The 18,803-nt window shown below is 49.3% G+C and overlaps 1 protein-coding gene across 10 annotated transcripts in view; it reads right to left on the bottom strand.

Annotated features, from left to right (window-relative positions):
- Nucleotides 1-14,000: 14,000 nt before the first annotated feature.
- Nucleotides 14,001-18,803, bottom strand: part of COL6A3 (collagen type VI alpha 3 chain) — a 58,255-nt gene continuing 53,452 nt past the window's right edge. For 7 of the 10 annotated variants that reach the window (XM_053982783.1, XM_053982780.1, XM_053982779.1 and 4 more), the window contains 4 exons: nt 18,261-18,440; nt 18,092-18,145; nt 15,071-15,241; nt 14,001-14,940 (listed from right to left, as the gene is read on the bottom strand). In XM_053982783.1, coding sequence (XP_053838758.1) covers nt 14,900-14,940; nt 15,071-15,241; nt 18,092-18,145; nt 18,261-18,440 — 446 coding nt within the window. In that variant the 3' untranslated portion in view covers nt 14,001-14,899. The remainder of the gene's footprint in view (nt 14,941-15,070; nt 15,242-18,091; nt 18,146-18,260; nt 18,441-18,803) is intronic. The other 3 variants (XM_053982778.1, XM_053982785.1, XM_053982777.1) reach the window with 2 other exon arrangements.

An 18,803-nucleotide genomic window follows, 5' to 3' on the forward strand; every position in this document is an offset into this window, starting at 1 on the left:
CTTGCCATGCTTAGATGGTCACTGCCCCATCAGCAGCACCATCCATGCCTCTCACCATCCATCTCCCACCCCCTGGGCTTCCCTTTGGGCATCCCTTTTGGAATCCACCCAGCTGCCCCTCATCTGAGGGAGTTGTGTCCCTCACCATCATCAAGCTGTGCCATCTTCTCCTCCTTGATGGCAGAGATTTGTTGGTCCTGTGGCCCTGCCAGCCACAGGGCAGGATGTCCCTGTGTGCACTCGGGGCTGCACAAAACCTGTAACAGCAAACAGTCCCCACCCAAGGTGTCCAAAACTGTTATTTTGGAAGCAAGTGGCCAAAAAGTAAATACAGAAATAGAAAAATCAGTTTTGGCCTGCGTTGTTGGCTTTTTTTTTTTTTTTTTCTTTGTATGAGCATTTTGTGCCAGGCAAATAAACCACCCAACAACATAATCTCAGCAGAAAAATAAGTGAGAAAAGCAGTTGGGCCATCAAGTGCTATAAAAGCAGCTTTCACAGAAGGAAGTGGTGCTCTAAAGCAAGGATGTGGCACTGCTGCTCTGCACTGGATGGTGGGGCACCTTTAGTCACCGAGTGACCATCACCCCTCCCTGGGGTCTTTCTTTTTTACCCAGTGATTGCCAGAATAGGATCAGGCTCCCGTGGAAATAAATCCCTTCTGATCCTTGCTGCTGTTTGGTGATAGTGGAAGTGAAGGGGCAGCTGCTGGATTTATGGGAAAGCAGGATGATAAGGAGTCAGGGAGGAGACTTTGGCTCTCACACCGGATTTTGGGGCAAAGCTGGTGTGTTTCAGCAACACTTGTCAGCCCTGCTTTAGTTGGTGCCCAGCAAATGTGGAACTGAGCAGCACCCACATGGCTCCAGGCAGGAGCAGAATTTTAATGAGTTTTAAATTAATGACATTTAAATTAATGGATTTTAAAGACCTTTGCAGGACTGTTGTGCTGTCACACACCTGGCAACATTAAAGCTGAGCTGAATCAGTCTGTTCCAGCCACCAGAGAATGCAAACTCAGTTTTGCAGTGGTGTGAAACAGGATCTTTTGCATGGGTGGGAAGAGAGGTCTGTGTCAGGGTGACATTTAGACCTACAGTGACATTGTCCAAGCCATGCCATCCCCCAGCACAGCAGCGTGTTTGGCTCCTTCACCCATCAGTCTGGCCTTGGCAACACATCCCTGGAGATTGCCTGATTCTTATCCGTGGCCATGATGGGGAAGGAACTGGGAAATCTTGCTGCCAGCTCGGCATCTCCCCTGTCTCCTCATGGTTTGGGAACCTTCCTGCCCCCGTGAGAAGCGTGGCAGTCAGACTTCCACTGATTTGCTTGCTTTAAAGCTGTTTCATGGAAAAACTTGGTTTTTTCCTGTCTGCTAGGGGAGGACTGATCCCAGCTTTCAGCTCTGGGTGGGCTCAGAAGTGGGACAGGGGTGTTTCATCCAGCACAGCCCAGCAGAGTGTGCAGCTACCTGCCAGCTTCACGCCCCATGTGGCTGCCAGGAAAGTCGGGCTCTCACGCCTGGCTTTGATTTGCTGCAAAATATTGTTTGATCTGAAAAAATGACAGGGCAAGCAGCCAAAGAGCAAAGCTTTTGAGGACACGCTTTGAGCCAGCCCTGTGCCGCTGGGACACGGAGGAGGAATTCCGGACAAGCAGGTTTCTCCTGTGGTTAAAGGCCCCAGGGAATCAGAGGGTGCAAAGTTAAATTAAAGCTTGAGGTTTTTCCCATCTTAAGGTATTATTAGATTAAGTATTACTAGAAAGTGCTGAGTTTCTTTAAGCCCAGCTTGGGCTGTTTCAAGAAGGTGTTTGGCTGTCCCCGTAAAACACGAGTCACCACATGCTGCAGAAGAGCTCTCTGCAGAAAATTGTGTCACTGAAGTAAAGGAAAAAGATACTAATTGGAGGGAATTACTCGAATTTCTGCCTTGGATCAGCCAGTACCAACCCCTGCATTTCTGGAAAACAGCGGAGCCAAGGGCTCGGAGTGCTGGAGGAGTTACTGGCTTGTTTCCTGAGGATTAGCCACGTTGGTAGGCTTGCAAGGGAATCAAAGCTCATTTAGCAGCCTGGTTAAGGGCTGGGATAGTGTGGGAACACTGTGAGTTAAAAAGGCATGGGGGGAAAGCTGCAAAGTCAAGGGAAGAAGGATGGAAAAGCCCCATCCCGGTGCCAGTCTCCCACTTTAGGGTAGGATCACAAGCCTGCAGGGCATGAATGGAGAAACAGCCCCCTACTCCACCCCAGGCTCCCCACAGCACACCTCTGATTCCCACTCTCATGGCAGATGGCTCCAAACACGCTTGAGCCTCACTCCTCACACATTTTTCAAGATCGTAGCAGGGCTGGGCTTTGGGAGAAAGATCTCCTTTTCCACCTTGCCTCACTAATAAAATCATTCCAGAAAAATCACAGTGCAGCTGGGCTGTAGCTACACAAGGGCTGGGTTCTTCTCAGTCCCCCTGTGCTGGCATCACCAGCTTTGTTTTCTGGCTCTGGGTGTACAATCCCCCTCCATGGGTGTCCTCTGAGTTGGCTCCCACAGGGACAGTACAGACAAAACCATGTCTTGCAGGTGTTTTCCCAATTCCCAGAGGATGTTTGAGGTTTCTCCTGAGGTAGGGTGAGGACTGCTGGAGTACCAAGCTAGGATAGGTGGGGTTTTGGTAGTTGAGCTCATGAACATCACATTTCTGCCGAATTCGGAGGATTTTTCTGGGAAATGTAATGGTGTTTTCCCCTGGATGGCCTGGCTGTGACGTGGAGAGGTAGAGGATGAGCTGCCCCATCAGCTTTCCCGTGGGATCCTGCTCCATGATGCCATCCCAAGTGTGCAGGAACCAGAGCAGACGATGGTGATCTCAGGAGCATTAAACTTATTGGGGCTGTTGACTAAAGTCTCCTTTTTTTTTTTTTCCACCGGAGCGGGGACGGCAGCCGGAACGTCAACAAGGGACCTCTTCCAGCTCTCACGCAGCGATTCACGGCCACAAATCATCCCCCTGTCTTAACCAGCCCAGAGGGAAGCCCAGCCATGCAGGGTCTCTAGAAACACTTGGCTCTGCACTGATGGGTTATTTCCTCACATCCCTCATTGTCTGAGTGCTGCTGTTGTTGCCCTCCACCAGTGAGCAGAGAGGTCCTTGAAATCCAAAAAGTCTCCTTCCCGCCCCTTGCACGGGCATTTCCCTGCTCATCCCTGTGTTCAGTACACACAGGGCTCAAAGCATTCATAGGGGCTCTAAAGACATGGAGTTAGGATGATTTCTCCCCCAGCTGGTGGGGTTGGCAAGGGAACTGTTTTCAGCAGAGAACAGGCTCCTTTTGCCCTGCCCTGGTCCCCATCCCTCTCCTTGTCCCCTCTGGGAGTTCCTGTTGAGCCGTGTGGATTTGGCCTCAAGGTATTTCGTTCTTTTTCTCTTTTTTATTTTAAATTTTTCTTCTATTTTATCTTGCTCCTTTTTCCTGTTGTCTTTTCCCTTTTTTCCCTCTTCCTTCTTTCTTTTATTTTTCTTTTTTTTCCCTTTTTTTTCATTTTCCCTTTCCCCTTTTTCCCTTTCTTCTTTGTCTTTTTCCTTCTCCCATTTCCCTTTCTCTTTTTCCTTCACCCTTCTCCATTCTCCCTTTTCCCTTCTTCCTTTCTCTTTTCCCTTTTATTTATTTTGATAACCACATGCATTTCCCATTGCCCTTTTTTTGTTTCCTCTTTCCCTTTCCCTTTTATACACTTTATTTAAATACACATGCATTTTCCTCTTTCCTTTTCTCCCTTTTTTTTTTTTTTTCTCTCTAATCCTCCTTGTTCTCGTGCTGCCTTCCCTCCCCTGTCTGTCCCTTCCCTGCGGGGCCGGGCTGGCGACACCCCAGCCATGAGCTCATGCAGCTCCCGGCTGGATCCCGGATCTGCGTGGGAGGCGGGGAGACGCTGCTCAGCCCAGGGCTGGCCACATTTGGGATCGGTGGGGGCTGATCCCGACATCCAAGTGCTCTTTGTGGCTCTGAGAAGGGATGGCAAAAGGCGGCTGCAGTCTGAGCTTGGGGTCAGACCCAGCTTCTGGATGGAGGAGTGCAAGGGAGAAGCAAAGGGATTGCGCTGTCTCCTTTGGGATAACCATCCCAATCCGTTCACAAGTGGCTTTCCAAAATATCCAACATATCCAACATATAAGCTTCCAGCGATGCTCCTTGGAATAAGTGTGTGCCCATTTCAAAAATGCAGATATTTGTCTCCTCAAACATGCCCTCCTTGAAACTCAGAGGTGTCGGTTGTGTTTGAGAACAAAAGTTCTCCCTGGGGCTCCCTGCTGAGGCCAGAGCGGGTGAAACTGCAGTGAGGGGCCTGTTGGACCTTCAGGGCAAATCCAGGACCTGTGGAGAATATTTGTGGTTTGTGCTTCCCAGTTCTGAGCTTGCCAGTCCATGGGAAGCTCATTGCCAGCCTGCAAACCCCTGGCAGCGCCTCTTCTCCCAGGAACAAGGGACAGGATGAGAGGAGAGGGCCTCAAGCTGTGCCAGGGGAGGTTCAGGTTGGACATCAGGAAGAATTTCTTCGTGGAAAGGATAGTCAGGCATTGGAAAGGGGGTCCCAGGGAGATGGTGGATCCCACATCCCTGGAGGTGTCCAAGGAACACCTGGACATGGCACTCAGTGCCCTGGGCTGGGCGACGAGGTGGGGTCAAGGTTGGACTCGATGATCTTGGAGTTCTTTTCCAACCTTCATGACTTTTTCCAGCCTTAGTGATTCTATGATTTGCTGCTTGGCCACTGCAGCATTGTCTTTTCCAGCTCTTCCAAAGTCAAACATGGGCTGCTAGCAACATTCCCAGGCCTTTACAGCTGGGAAATAGCAGCGACCTCCTGAGAGAGCCTGATGTCACAAGACTTTTCAGCCTGATTTCCAGAGCAGTGGTCTGGATGTGCTTCAAACTTCTGACTGCTTTTTCCAAGCAGCCTTGTTGTTCAGGATTTTTGTCTCTCCTTTTTTTTCTGGACTCAACCTTCCCCAGCTCTCAGACCTTCTTGTGCAATCCATGTCCCATCGTAGACACGTCTGGGAGAAACGCGGAGATTTCCTGAGAGCGCTGCCATGGAAATTCCTGAGATTTCTGCTGTGGATGGGCACGTAGGGAAGGAGGAGGCAGCCATTTAGGAGGTGCATTTTCCACAGAAATGAATCCTTTCTGCTCACCCTCCGTACTCTGCACCTGCCAAAGGGTTTTTCACCCTGTGGTACCCCAGAACTGAGGGAAGGCTCAAGCATTCGCCGCTGCGCCAACTTTTTGTAGCTCCGTTGTGCCTCTGGCAGGTTGAGAGCTCGGAAATGTGGCTTGGAGCTCTCCCTGCCTGCTGGAAATACCAAGAGAGCAAAGGAGTGATGAAAACTCCTGGGGAGGTGGTGGATTTTGGCAGTGGGCTTCTCCCATGCTGCTGCTGAGGCTGGGAAAACTCATCACGTCCGCCTCTGGCATGCCTGGAGGAGTTTGGTGGGATGCACAGTTGTGGGGCGTGTAGCAGGGGAAATTAGAATGGAATTAGATGATCTTTAAGGTCCCTTCCAACCCAAAGCCTCCTGTGATCCTGTGAGTCAGGATGACCCATCTGGGAAAAGATTTGAGCCCACACTGCCTCGTGGGCACCCAGGGATCAGCACAGCCCCCTTGGGAAAGCATTCCCTGCCACAGGCTGCCAAAGGAAATGTGCAAGGGGGATGTTCTCCTCCCCATCCTTACGTGACCACCAGCATCAGATGTTCCCAGGATGGGACACAGCTGTAGGGACAACGCACGGGGCTGAGCAGAGTACAGCCTGCTCTTTTGCAAGGAGCTTGGCTCCAGACTGCAAGCAAAGCTGCCTTTTTATTCCCAAAAATAAGATTATAAAAGGGAGGCAGCGTTCCAGCTGCTGCCTGTTGCAGCAGCAGGAGAGGAGGGGTGGAAAGGATGAGCAGTTTTCAGTCTTCCCAACCCAGCAATGCCCAAACTCCTGGGGCAGGGCTGGGGGCTCAAAGTGGGGGCTTTGAATGGAGAGGGGTCAAATGGAGGGGTTAAAAAAAGCTATGGAAAAGCAGAAAAAGACCTTCTAGAGTGTTAAGTGCAGGTGTGCAGGTGATAGTTCCCAAAGAGATGGGGAGCTGCAAGCCCAGGTTAGGAAGAGTTGCCAGCCCTTTCCCTATGCCCACACCCCTTCCCAAGGCAGCTGGGGCAGGAAAATGGGGCAGATGTGGCTTTGGTCAGATTGGGGGGGGGTAGGGAAATGCTAAAATTGGGAGGTAACCCTCAAGTCAGAATCATCAAATCACAGAATATCCAGAGCTGAAAGGACCCACAAGGATCATGGAGTCCAACAATCCCACCCTGGGCATCCCTGGCAGCACTGTCCAAACCCTCCTGGGCTCTGCCAGCCTGGGGCTGTGCCCATTCCCTGGGGAGCCTGGGCAGTGCCCAGCACCCTCTGGGGAAGAGCCTTTCCCTGATCTCCAGCCTGACCCTGCCCTGACACAGCTCCAGCCATTCCCTGGGTGCTGTCCCTGTCGCAGGGAGCAGAGATTGGAGCTGCCCCAGGGTGAGGTCTGACCTCGATCTCCTCACCAGGCTGTTTAATCTGAGATTAACCCCATCCCTGCAGGCCCATGCCCTGCACAGCCAGCACACCTGGCTTCCTTCCTCAGCTCCCACTTCCAGGATGGAGCTGGCTTTAACCCCAAACACTTCAGATCTCGTTAAGCTCTAACCCGTATTTTTCTAGCACTTAACAAGGCCTTTGCACTTGGCTGTTAAACCTGGCTCACCTGCCCTGTCCTGCTGGGAAGGAGCAAAAAAGGGGCTCTGGGCTGCGTCAGGAGGATGCTCTGACTTGGCCAACTTCAAGAAATAGTCCCACAATGGGAAGAGAATTCTAATTCTCCTTGCTTAGTCTGTGTCTTAGCCCTGTGTGACGAGCTGTGGCTGTTCTCAGACACCCAGGGGCTTGTCCATTGTGGTTTTGTAGGGTAACATTTCCATTTGTAGGTTTCCTGTCGCCCAACTTGCTGGTTTTGATCCCAGATTGACACCTACAACCTGCAGGCTTTGAAGGTAGGAAGAGGGGGTGGCAGCTTCCAGTGCCCTTCTGCCTTTCTCCCATGGCTCTTTCCATCCTGGGGGAGAAATGGCATTCCATAATCCATCCTGAGGGAGAAATAGCATTAAATATAATGCCCCTGACATTCTGGGGCCACCTGCATCCATTGCAGAGCTGAGCTGCTTTATAAGCCCATGGAAAAAGGATGGAAGGTGAGAAAGCACAGAGAAAAGAGGGAGAATTATGGTGCAGGTGGGGATTTTGAGTGATTCTTTTGGAAAAAGCTTTTGGATCTCCAACTTTTTGCTGAGTGTCAGGTGTTTAACCCAAAATCCACCCCTTCATAACTCCAGACACTGGGAGTCCAAGGATATGGATGTTTCACCCAGCAAGCCGTGCAGGGACCCCAGTAGCCAGGGCAGGATTTTGGCTTTTCCAAAATAAATTCTCATTTCTAGCAACTTAAAAAAAAAAAAAAAAAATTAACTGGGGTGAAATGCAATGCCATGAGATCTGTGGAGCTGTGGGAAAGGTTTGGCTCACTGTATGTAACCCTCCTACTGCAAAACTGCTCTTTTAACACTTTTTACTTAGAAAACCATTCTTGCCCCGAAAATCCCCAGAATTCCAGGGATAAATATGTGAGCAGTGAGTGAGCATATTGACTCCCTTTTCCAAATGGCACTAGGTTAAGCTTTCAGCTGCTGGACAGTGAGTGGTAATGCTGTCACCCCAGATTTGCCATCAGCAAATGGAGGGATGTTCTAAGGGCTGGAGCAGGGAAGCAGCAGGGGAGCCTGGAATCCAAACACTACAGAGGAGCAGCCACAGTGCTCCACTTATTTCCAAAGGCTGTGTCACACCTCTGCAATACTCCAGTCAATCTAATGCAATGCTCATTTTTTTTCATTAACCTCCAACGCAACCTCCCCATCTGCTGAATTAATCACTGCTGGAAAGCCAGAGGAGTATTTTAGAAATAACAAACTACTGATTCTGTCCCTAACAACCTCTTTTTGGTTTTTTTTTTTCTTCAGGCCTTTCAGTTCCACTCCAGTTCATTGACCATGCTCTTGCAGAGCCCATTTATAAGGCATAAATATAAAATATAGATATTAACTCTCACACATTTAAATGATTTCTGTCTTTTTTCAAGAGCAGTGGTTTATTTGGCCTTTGCCTATTAGGACACTCCCATTTCAGAGGCGATCCCCAGCAGCACATTGGGGTGCTTTCATCCCAGGTTTGGAAGCTAATTTTTGGTGAGTGAGAGCTGGATGTTATTCCTAGAGTGTTTCCCTGGCTGCAAGGCACGGAGCTATGAGTTTGGAAAGCATGGAATGGTTCAGGTTGGAAGGGACTTTAAAGCTCATCTTGGTTCCACCCCCTGCCATGGGCAGGGACACCTTCCACTAGCCCAGGTTGCTCCAAGCCCCATCCAACCTGGCTTTGGGCACTTCCAAGGATCCAGGGGCAGCCCCAGCTTCTCTGGGCACTGCCCACCCTCACAGGGAAGAATTCCTTCCTAATATTTAATGTAAATCTAATCTCTTTCAGTTTGAACTCATTCATGGCACTTTGAAGCCATTCCCCCTTGCCCTGTCATGCCAGGCCCTTATAAAAAGTTTCTCTCTGTGTTTCCTGTAGGCTCCCTTTCAGGTACTGGATGGCCACAATTTGGTTGCCTCAGAGCCTTCTCCAGGCTGAACAATCCCAATTCTTTCAGCCTTTCCTGACAGCAGAGCTGCTCCGTCCCTCTGATCATCTCCATAGCCCTGCTCTGCACTACTCCGTGTCCCCCCTGCCCTGGGGACCCCAGAGCTGGACACACAACTCCCCATTTTGTGGTTTTCCCTCAGCAGAGCCTTTTCCTCTCAGGTGGCCCTGGGATCCCCAGGCAGCACCCATCACTCTCCCACATCCCTCCCCCTTGCATCTTGCTGCCTGGCTGGGAAAAACCCCAAAAGATGGGGGTCTGAACCTCCTGCCCTTCCCAGCCCCGGGGAGCAGAGCACCAGGTTCATCCTCAAGCCCCTGCCCGGGTTATATCTTTATAATATCAGGGTCATATCTTTACATTATCAGGGTTATACCTTTATAATATCAGGATTATATCTTTATAATATCAGGATGATATCTTTATAACATCAGGATGATATCTTTATAATATCAGGGTTATATCTTTACATTATCAGGATTATATCTTTATATTATCAGGGTTATATCTTTATAATATCAGGATGATATCTTTATAATATCAGGGTTATATCTTTACATTATCAGGGTTATACCTTTATAATATCAGGGTTATATCTTTATAATATCAGGGTTATACCTTTATAATATCAGGATGATATCTTTATAATATCAGGGTTATATCTTTACATTATCAGGATTATATCTTTATAATATCAGGGTTATATCTTTATAATATCAGGATTATATCTTTATAATATCAGGGTTATATCTTTACATTATCAGGCTTATATCTTTATATTATCAGGATGATATCTTTATAATATCAGGGTTATATCTTTATATTATCAGGTTTTACGGAGCAGCAGGGTGAGCTCATCGCAGCCGGCCGCGCTTTTATTTCGGCGCGGTCGCCGCGGCAACGGAGGGCGAAACAAAACACGGGGTTGAGCGCAGCGAAGTTTCCTGGCTGCTGGGGCTCATTTTTCTTCGTGAGCTGGCTTTGGGAGGCTGCGGAGCGGCCGCTCATGGAAACTCAAACGTCTTTCCCTCTCCCCTGTCTGCTCCCCCGTCTCTCTCCGCAGCGATGGAGATAAAGGTTACACATCTGGTTCGGATCTGCTCTGTTTAACCAAAAAAAAAAAAAAAAAAAAAAAAAAAAAAAAAAAAAAAAACCGCCCCAAAAAAGCCGTGCTCCTGCTGTCCCATAAATCATCCCGCAGCTGGAGCGCACTCCCGGCTCTCGCTGGGGCTGTTTATCCCGCCACGTCCCACTGAGCCGTGGGGTTTGCTTTTGGGAAGGCTGCGCTTCCCGAGAGCTGCCTGCTGCCATTTTGAGTGATCCCCGGCCTCTGGGCAAGGTCTGAGAAGTTTAAAGTTATGGTGGATTAAAGTTTGGGGATTTAGAACCAGCCGGGATGCTCTGCTCGGCTCAGGGGATTGACACTTGCTTGCAGTGAGCTCCCTGCCAGGTGCTGCTCCCCAGGAGCACCTATTCTGCCCCAAAACACTCATGGGGCTGCAAAACATAGGCAGAAAGCAACAGAGCACCTAGAAAATCTAGGATCTTCCAAATCCCCTTCTTTTACCTGATCATCTCCATCTTACTGCAATGGTTTTAGGGTTGGGAGTTGCAGTATTTCCATCCCAAAAGCAGCAGACCCCAGGCCAAGGAAATGCCCACACTTCTGTCCCCATTTCCTGAAGATCCTTTGCTGCAGGCTCCAGGTTTATCTGCATCTCTGCTCAAGCACTTGGATACAGTCCTGATTTCCAGGAATGCCCAGCATGGAAGACATCGTTTCCCTTGAACTCCTGACCTTGCAATGTCAACACTGGCCGTGTAGGGCATTGCTGGAAAGCCCAGGAAGGATCTGGGCAGGTACATCTGAGCATCTGTAGACTTCTAGACTGGCTTCTTTTAGTGATGCAATAAATTTAATAGTGGCTAATAAAATGTGTCAGAGCCACTTTGCCTCTCCTTGTAAAGGTCTCCCTAGAAGGCTGTGATTAACTGCAAAGCTGCAGCATTGAGGGAACCTAACCAAGCATTAAATGCTGGTGCTGTCCTAAATTTAAGGGTCTGGCTTCAATGTTGAACTCTAGGACACATCCTGCTCTTCATTTTAATGACACCACTGGTACCATAAGTGGTTATGTCTGTGCTCTAGGGTTGATCCCTGGAGTTCTCAACAGCAGGCTCGTTGCTTTCTGGTCTCCAAGGGCAGCAGAGTCATCCAGAACCCTCTGGATTTCACCTGGGAAAAGTGAGATTTGACAGTGACTTTTTGTAATAGTTTGTCCCAGGGACTGTCCACTATCACTCTTTAAGGACAAAGTGTGGGTGTAGGAGGGAGTGTAGGATTTTGTGTCTCCTTCTGGGAAGCCTGACTGTGAAATGGTCCATAAGGAAATTCCCTGGTAAAATAAGGACTGGTGGCTCTGCTGATTACACCTCACCCATCTCCCTTCAGGACCTGAAGGGGCAATTACAAGAAAGATGTAGTGACAGGACAAGGGGGAATGAATTCAAACTGAGGCTTTAGATGGGATATTGGGAAGGAATTCTTCCCTGTGAGGGTGGGGAGGCCCTGGCACAAGGTGCCCAGAGAAGCTGTGGCTGCCCCTGGATCCCTGGAAGTGTCCAAGGCCAGGCAGGACGGGGCTTGGGGCAGCCTGGGCTAGTGGAAGGTGTCCCTGCCCATGGCAGGGGGTGGAACAAGAGGAGCTTTAAGGTCCCTCCCAACCCATCCCATTCTGTGATTGTTTCCTTGGCACAGAATTAGCACTCAGATTTGAAGACACAGCATTACACTCAAGGCTCACCTGCACTTTATGCAGGTCCCTGAGGCAGGGTCACCTCAACCAACACCAGCCCTGTGAAGGTTTCCCTGACCCAATCCTGGAAAAGTCCAGAGATTTAGAGCAACTCCAGTGACACTTTCATCTCACAACGTGCCCTCAGCTTGAAGGGGAATTCTAGGCTGGAGTCTGGCTCTTATGGCAATGGCCATCCCCATCCTGGGGACCTTTTGAAGCAAGTCCAGGGGCTTTTTTAATGCAGGTGAGGTCTACATAAGAAATCCTTCTTAAAGGGGGGTCTGAGGCCACCCCAAAAGCAGCAGGGCGTGGCTCTGGGGGCTCCCCAGCGGCAGCCGGGAGCGGCACGCGTGGCTCGGGCCATGCCGGGCTATTTTTACTCCCGGTCTGGTCCCGCAGCCACGCTGGCAGATGCGCTCCCAGCTGCAGATGACTTCCATGTGCAGCCCCTCGTGGCCGCTGGCCGGGGGCCCGGGGCGTAACGCGCTTCCTAAAAAGGCTCGGGAGGCGCCTGCAACGCCCCGGGGATGGGAGGGGATGGGAGGGGACGAGGGGCCCCTTCCCGAGCTTCCTTCTGCCCCCGGCGCGCTGAGCATCCCCGGGCTGCGCCCTGGCATCCTAGAGGGCTGCACGGGCCGTGGAAAGCCGCTTCCCGGGAAACGGAGGCATTGGGAAAACCTCTCCCGTGCTGCAGAGGGCTGGGAGGACGGAGGGAAGGGTCAATTTAACCTAAGTGCAGCTTTTAAACCCCGTGAGAGCAGAAAGGCGGGGGGGCTTGGCCATGCCCGGTGCATGCAGGGCAGGCTCCTGAATCCCTCGGAGCCATTGCAAGAGCCAGTTACAATAATAAATACAGAAATAAATAAATAAAATTTGCCCATTCCCCTCGTTTTCTAACGAAGCCCTTGTGGTGTGCTCGGGGAAGGTGCCAAATAAACAGCGCAGCTGCCACGGCTTGGCTCATCCCCTGCCGAGCTGTCCCCTGTCCCCACAAGTGGCTCTGTGCTGACAGGAAGTTTTAGGGTCTGGGCTGCCTGAACTGTAAATCCCCACGAGGACAAAGCCCAGAGCAGCCCTGTGGGCTCTTCTTGCAGCCTCGGAAGCCCGTGGATCACTCAGAAACTCAGTGTGGCAAAGGGTGTGGTGAAGGGCAGATCCCCCTGGGAGACGCCTCCAGAGGCGTCCTTGCTGTGTGTGCAACACGCGTGGAGCATCTCCTGTCGTGGCCCAGGGGGACCTGCCTGAAGTGCTTCAGAAAGCAGCAGGACAGCACCAGGTGGTCTTCTCCTCGTGACAGTCCCACCCGTGGAAGAGCACCTGGATAAGCCCTGAATGGCAAGGGTCTCCTTCCCAAGATTCAACCAATCCGACCCAGCTTTCCAAAAGAACTCTCCCAGTTCTCCCTCAATAATGCCCTGGTGTTGGTGTTCCAGCTGCCCTCTCCATTGTAGTATTCACACATCCTCTAAACAGAAAAAAAAGCTTTCTCAGGATTTTTCCTGAGAGAAGCAGAGAAAAGAATGATCAAAACAATTCTTATCTCACTTGCTACTACTCGTCCTTGTACAGATGTAAAATGTGTTATAGAGATTGTTTATCCAAGGTAATTACTTGATTAGATTCTAGTGATAGTATTTTAGATTAATTAACCAGTTAAGTCACAGTTGGGACTCTTGGCAGAGAGTCACAGGTTTTTCTTAGTAGTGATATAGTTCTTATTAGTATAATATAGTGTAATATAATTATAGTATAATATAGTTGAATAAAATAATTAATTAATTAACCCTCTGATATCATCGAGTTCTAAACATCATTTTTCCTGTCGGGCACAAGATTTTACTACACTCCATGGCATGTGCCTGCAAGGCTCATTTTTTCTTCTGGGCACCTCCAGCAGGCCATGGGAAGCGTTATCAAGCCCTGCCTGGGGACAGCAAAGGAGGCCCAGGGAAACTGAGGACGTCAGCCCCACAGCCCAGAGCTGCCCTGTGCCCTGGGGTGGCCACTTTCCTCTGCTCTCTGCTTTCAGGGGGGATTTTTGAAGGGGCAGGGCAATGTGAATTGGTTCTGGGAATTTTATCTTCCTTGGGTGAGCTCAGAGAAGGAGAGGAAGGGTAAAAATCATGGCTGTGGAAAGCAAAGGAGACAGATGAAAATACTTATGGGGTCATTGAGTCACACAGGGACACCCAGGACTGGCTCAGGCAAAGTTGCTAAATGCCATGTCCAGCTGAGTTTAGATTCCTTCAGGATGGAGATTTCACAACCAAGACATCTCTGTTTCCACCTTTTTTCCAAGCTGGAAGTCTCCAGGTTGCCAGCAGCCTCTCAGTGCTGTCCCCCTGAATACCCTTACTGCATCTATCCTCCCTTTGAGGCACAGTGGGATTCCCCACCCCCCCCCACACAAAATAATTGCTTTCCAGACCCTGAAAATTTATTCCATTGATACCCACACTGGCTTTAACAAGACAAACCCACAAGTTTCTCAAAACCTCCATTAGACTTTATTTAAAAGTTCTTTGTATAGACTTCCTGACACAGTATCCACAATAAAAATAAAAACCCCCCTCCCTCCCACTGCTCCCCCTCCCCAGACTGCTTTGCTTTGTATTTTATAAAACATACAACATCAGAAGAATGCCAGAGGCATCCTACACCACAATTTAAAGATTTGTTAACTGAGGCCTTGGTCCCAGCAGTGCATTTGCATTTGGAAACTTTGCTTCCTTTTCCTTGCTAGTTCGGTTGGCCACATGTGGTACAAATGCATACAAGAGATCTAGTCTGAGATCGAATCCAGCAAAAGGAGAAAAAAAATTTTAAAAAAGAGGAAGAGTGAAAATGGAACCACTTGTTTATCAGAATCAGCCACTCCCTTACACAAAGGCTTCCCCTGTAAAGTTACGTTCAGTTATGAGAAGGATAAAAGCAAGCAGGTAACGAGTTGCAGTGAAATTATTATGATTTTTTTTTTTTTACTCATTTTTATGGTGCCTTAGATAGGCAGACAGCCAGAACTGGGGGGAAAAAGGCTAATTTAGAGACGTGTTGAGAGACAATAACAATCTGCACTTAGGTAAATATTTGGCAATGTTGAAGCTATACAATATAACCCGGGCACGTGTAGCACTCAGTCCACAAACAGTTTAGCACCATATTGATAGGTCATGCAGCAAAACCCTCTCCTCGGGGCTTGCTTGGGAGTTAAAAGCATGAAATATTACAGTGCAAGGTTGTCTATACCCTTAGCTTCTATAGGGGCAAGGTGGCAAAGGTGATGCTGTCTCAGAGGTAAGTGTTGGCCAGCCCCTGGCTCTATGTCCCCATCGTCGTCACCGCGCCGGGGTTGATGGTACCTGGTGGGGAAAGGAGGAATGAATAAGGTTTTGATGCAGGATATTGAGGGAAGATAAACGAGGTAACTGCCAGGAGCCCAACCCCACGCAGCAGAGGGGGAATGCCAGGGATTTGGCTGGTGCCTCTTACCAGGGGTGCAGAGTTTTTCACATTCTTTCTGCGTGTTGAACCTGTTCTCGTTGCCGCCGCAGCCGCCGTACCAGAAGCGGGCGCAGCTCTTGGTCTCGGGGTCGTAGTACCACTTCAGCACAAAGTTCCTGCACGTGCCCTCGTCCTTCTGCAGCCGGCAGATGTCCATGACTGTGGAAAAGAGCAGGAGCAACAGTGGTCAGTAGCACTCCTGGGTGAAGAAGCCTTTTCTGAGTGAGTCTGCAGGGCAGGGCTGGAATGCAAGCTGAGAAAGGGCACCCGCATCTCAGACTGTGCACATCTCCTGGGGCTAAATCCCATCTCCATCTTTGCAAAGAGAACCTCTTTCCCTGGGGGCCACCAACCCCGGTGTCTCCTGTGTTGCTGCCATGCATCCAGGAGCGATGAAGGAAGAGTGTTGCATGGCTGTGGTTGTCTGCAAATCCCTTGGATCTCTAAGAAATGTGTTGGCAGGTCTCAGAGCTGGGAGAGGACTGGCTGGGCTGCAAGGCAAGAAGTACTGGCACCACTAAAATGACTGACTTCATTTAAAAGAGAAATTTTCCATGGGAAGATGCTCCTGGGTCCACCACACGCTGCCCATGGCATCTTGCATCCCTCACTGGGTGAGCGGGGAGCAAAACAGCAGAGCTCTTGGATTGCGGCAAAATGAAATTGCCAAATAATTTTTTAAAAATAAAATTTAAAAAAATACCTGATATCAGCCACTGATTTGCCATCAGGTCACACAGCTCCCTCCACACAGGAAAGCAGAAGGAGCTTGTGCCACCTCTGCTCAGCACAGCATAAACACCACAGATAAGGGGGAGTCAGAAATCAGTATTGACCTTACAGTTCAGCTTTGCTTCTGGGCTCCTACAGCCAAAAGCTTCCCCAGGCCTTAGGCAGGCTCTTTGCCTTTTTTATATTCAGATTTTCTTTTTCCAAAGCTCATCTCCCTTCTTCCCCACCTTCCAAAACACTGAAATCCATCAGATGTGAACACAGGAATGACTTTACCCCAAACCCTGCACAGGAATGAAATCCAAACACTAATCAAAACAGAAGAATTTCTTTTGCATATATAACCTAATTTTCCCCTATTTCAGTCTGAAATTAAACAAAAGTTAACCCAAAAATTTCCAAGAATTGATGGAGAGCAAGAACTAGGGAGTTAAAATGTGTTTTAAGCTGTAGCAGGTTGAAAAGATGGGAAGAGACAGGGTTTTAAGTCATCCCACAGTGAAAATGTGCCTGGGCTCCTCAGTTACACTTAAGAATTACTTTTGTCATGGTAAAAAAGTTAGTTACAACAAAAAAATAAAACCATAAAATCATTAATGTTGGAAAAGTCCTCTAAGACCCTTGAGCCCAACCATTACCCCAGCACTGCCAAGCCCACCACTAAACCATGCCTCATGTTCCACATCTACACATGAAGAATGATATCAAAAAAGTCCATAATTAAAGGGAATCACAGCATTTAAAAGCCAGAGCTCAACTTCCAAAGAGAAGTGGGTCTGGTGCACGTTTTTGCACCCAAAGTGCCTTAAGGTTTGGGAGCTCAACTCATTTCTCATTGTTGCACCTGCTGAGGGCTGAACCCAGAGCCTGAGCCATCACCCAGCACCTTGAAAGCTGAGCTGCACTGAACTCCTGTGTCCATCTTCCATGTGGATTCAAGCTCTGGCTTTGCAGAAAATGGAAAGGGAATAAAGTGAGCAGAGCACAGCGGGCAGAGACCTGAACATCCCTCCAGGGCCCCTTGGCTGCTTTTCTTGACTCTGTGCCCAGGGCAGAGCAGTGCCAAGTTGATGAAATATCACTTCTAGCCTCAGAAACAGTTGCTGGAAACATCATCAAAGCATGTGACAGTGATCAGAAGGTGCTGGCCCGTGGGACAGGGCTAGCAGGAACATGCACCCTCCAGAGAAAACCTCATCAGGGAGGCTTCCCTGCTCTCCCAGGGTGGAATCCTGCTCTGGAGTGAAGCTGTGCACTGCTTCCTCTGGCAACAAAGTGCTCAAACTACAGCCAGGGGATCCATGATGCCCATTTGCGTCCCCAAAGCACCTTGAGATCCCCTTTTGCCACCCCAGACATTTCTGTGGCTGCTGGTGGCCGCCTCCTCCTTGCCTCCACATCTTTGCAGGGCTGCCAGTGACAAAAATTCCCAAACGTGATTTAAGGACCCTAAAATGAACCTAAGAAAGTCAAATGATGTGGAAGGGTCTGTAATTTGCCTTTTCAAACCCCGTCATGCCACTGCAAGGACTAAAGCCCTGCCTTTAGGTACCAGAGCTGTCTTCACTCCTTGGTTTCCCTCCCAGCTCCACAAAGGGCCCCAAAACACCTCTGGGAGGGGGAGGCTGCTCTGATAAGGATTTTCTGGGCTCTGTTCCCATCCCAACCCCTTGCTGAACTACCACAGGTGATTTCAAGCTTCTTCTCCCTTCCCAGGTCTTGCAGAGGTTTGCAAACATAACCCCTTAACCTCAGAAACTCCTTGAGGAGAGGAGGGCATCGCCGTTGTCCTGCGGGCTCCTCCCTCAGCCTTGACTTTTCTCTTTTGGTGATGAAGGAAAACGTCTCCATGCAATGCCTGAGCCCCATGGAGTCACTTTCCATCAGGTGCTTTGGTTACAGGCAGCGAAATGTTGGGAAATCTCTGCATTCCAGCAGAGGGGTGGTACTTCTTGGTCACACAGAGGTAACACAAACTGGTTTGGGACCGTGCCGTGCTCCAGTTCAGCAACCCCAGGTCCCTCATGAAATCCAGTGAGCTTTGCCACTCAGGCTGTGCCAACACAGCACGTCCTAGTGGGACAACACACATGCAAAGTGACTGGCTCATGCAAAGCAGATGGAAGGGCATGGTTGTGTGAAGGAGCAAGTGAAAACTAAGTCTGTGCTACTTTTGATCTGGGGTTGGACAGGCTTGGATGCATGCTGTGGAATGGTCAAGGTGAAATAATGGGTTTGCTCTGTTTGTGATGATTAATTTTTTGGGGGATGTGTTACCTGATGATAATCTTTTCTCAAGGGGTGGCTGCTGCATGGCTTTCTCATCTGCTGCTGGAGGAGGAAAAAGTGCACGGGTTTGGATTTTAAATGGTGCTTTCTCTCTGATCCAAACATCATTTGACAACAGGACAAAATGCAAAAGGGTGAATCCTCATGGGGTACTTACATGGCTTTAAGCATTTGTTATTGCACTCAGCTTCGGTCTCAAATCTATTGGCATTACCTCCACAGCCACCATACCAACCCTGGCTGCAGAACTTGTGTTTGGAGTCAAAGAACCACACAATCTGATAGTCCTTGCACTGCATGCCCATGTCAAAGTCCAGCAAGCAAGGATCTGGCCAATCTGCATGGCAAAAGGTGCAAAGGTTAAGTGATTCTGAGAGGGTTAAAAGCTGAAAAAGCAAAGAGATTGAAAAGAGAAAAAAAGGGGAAATAAAGCCTGGTTTGGGACTGGTAGCATTTCCCTCTTGTTTGTTTTGTCTTGCCTTGCTGGATGCAAACCTTCCTCAGCCTCCACTTTACCTCTTCTTGCTCTTGGTTTTGTCACAGATCCAAACCCCAGATCCTTGGAGTAACATAGTGGGAACCCCTTACTCCCCACTGGTGCACTCAGGACTGAGCCCTCACGCAAATCCCCCCACTCTCTTTTCAAAGCTCTTTGTCTTGGCAGTAACTTCTAGTCCTTAAGTGTGTTTATCTCTAAAGT

Source organism: Vidua macroura, chromosome 7 (assembly GCF_024509145.1).
Source record: "Vidua macroura isolate BioBank_ID:100142 chromosome 7, ASM2450914v1, whole genome shotgun sequence".
Taxonomy (NCBI): Eukaryota; Metazoa; Chordata; class Aves; order Passeriformes; family Viduidae; genus Vidua; species Vidua macroura.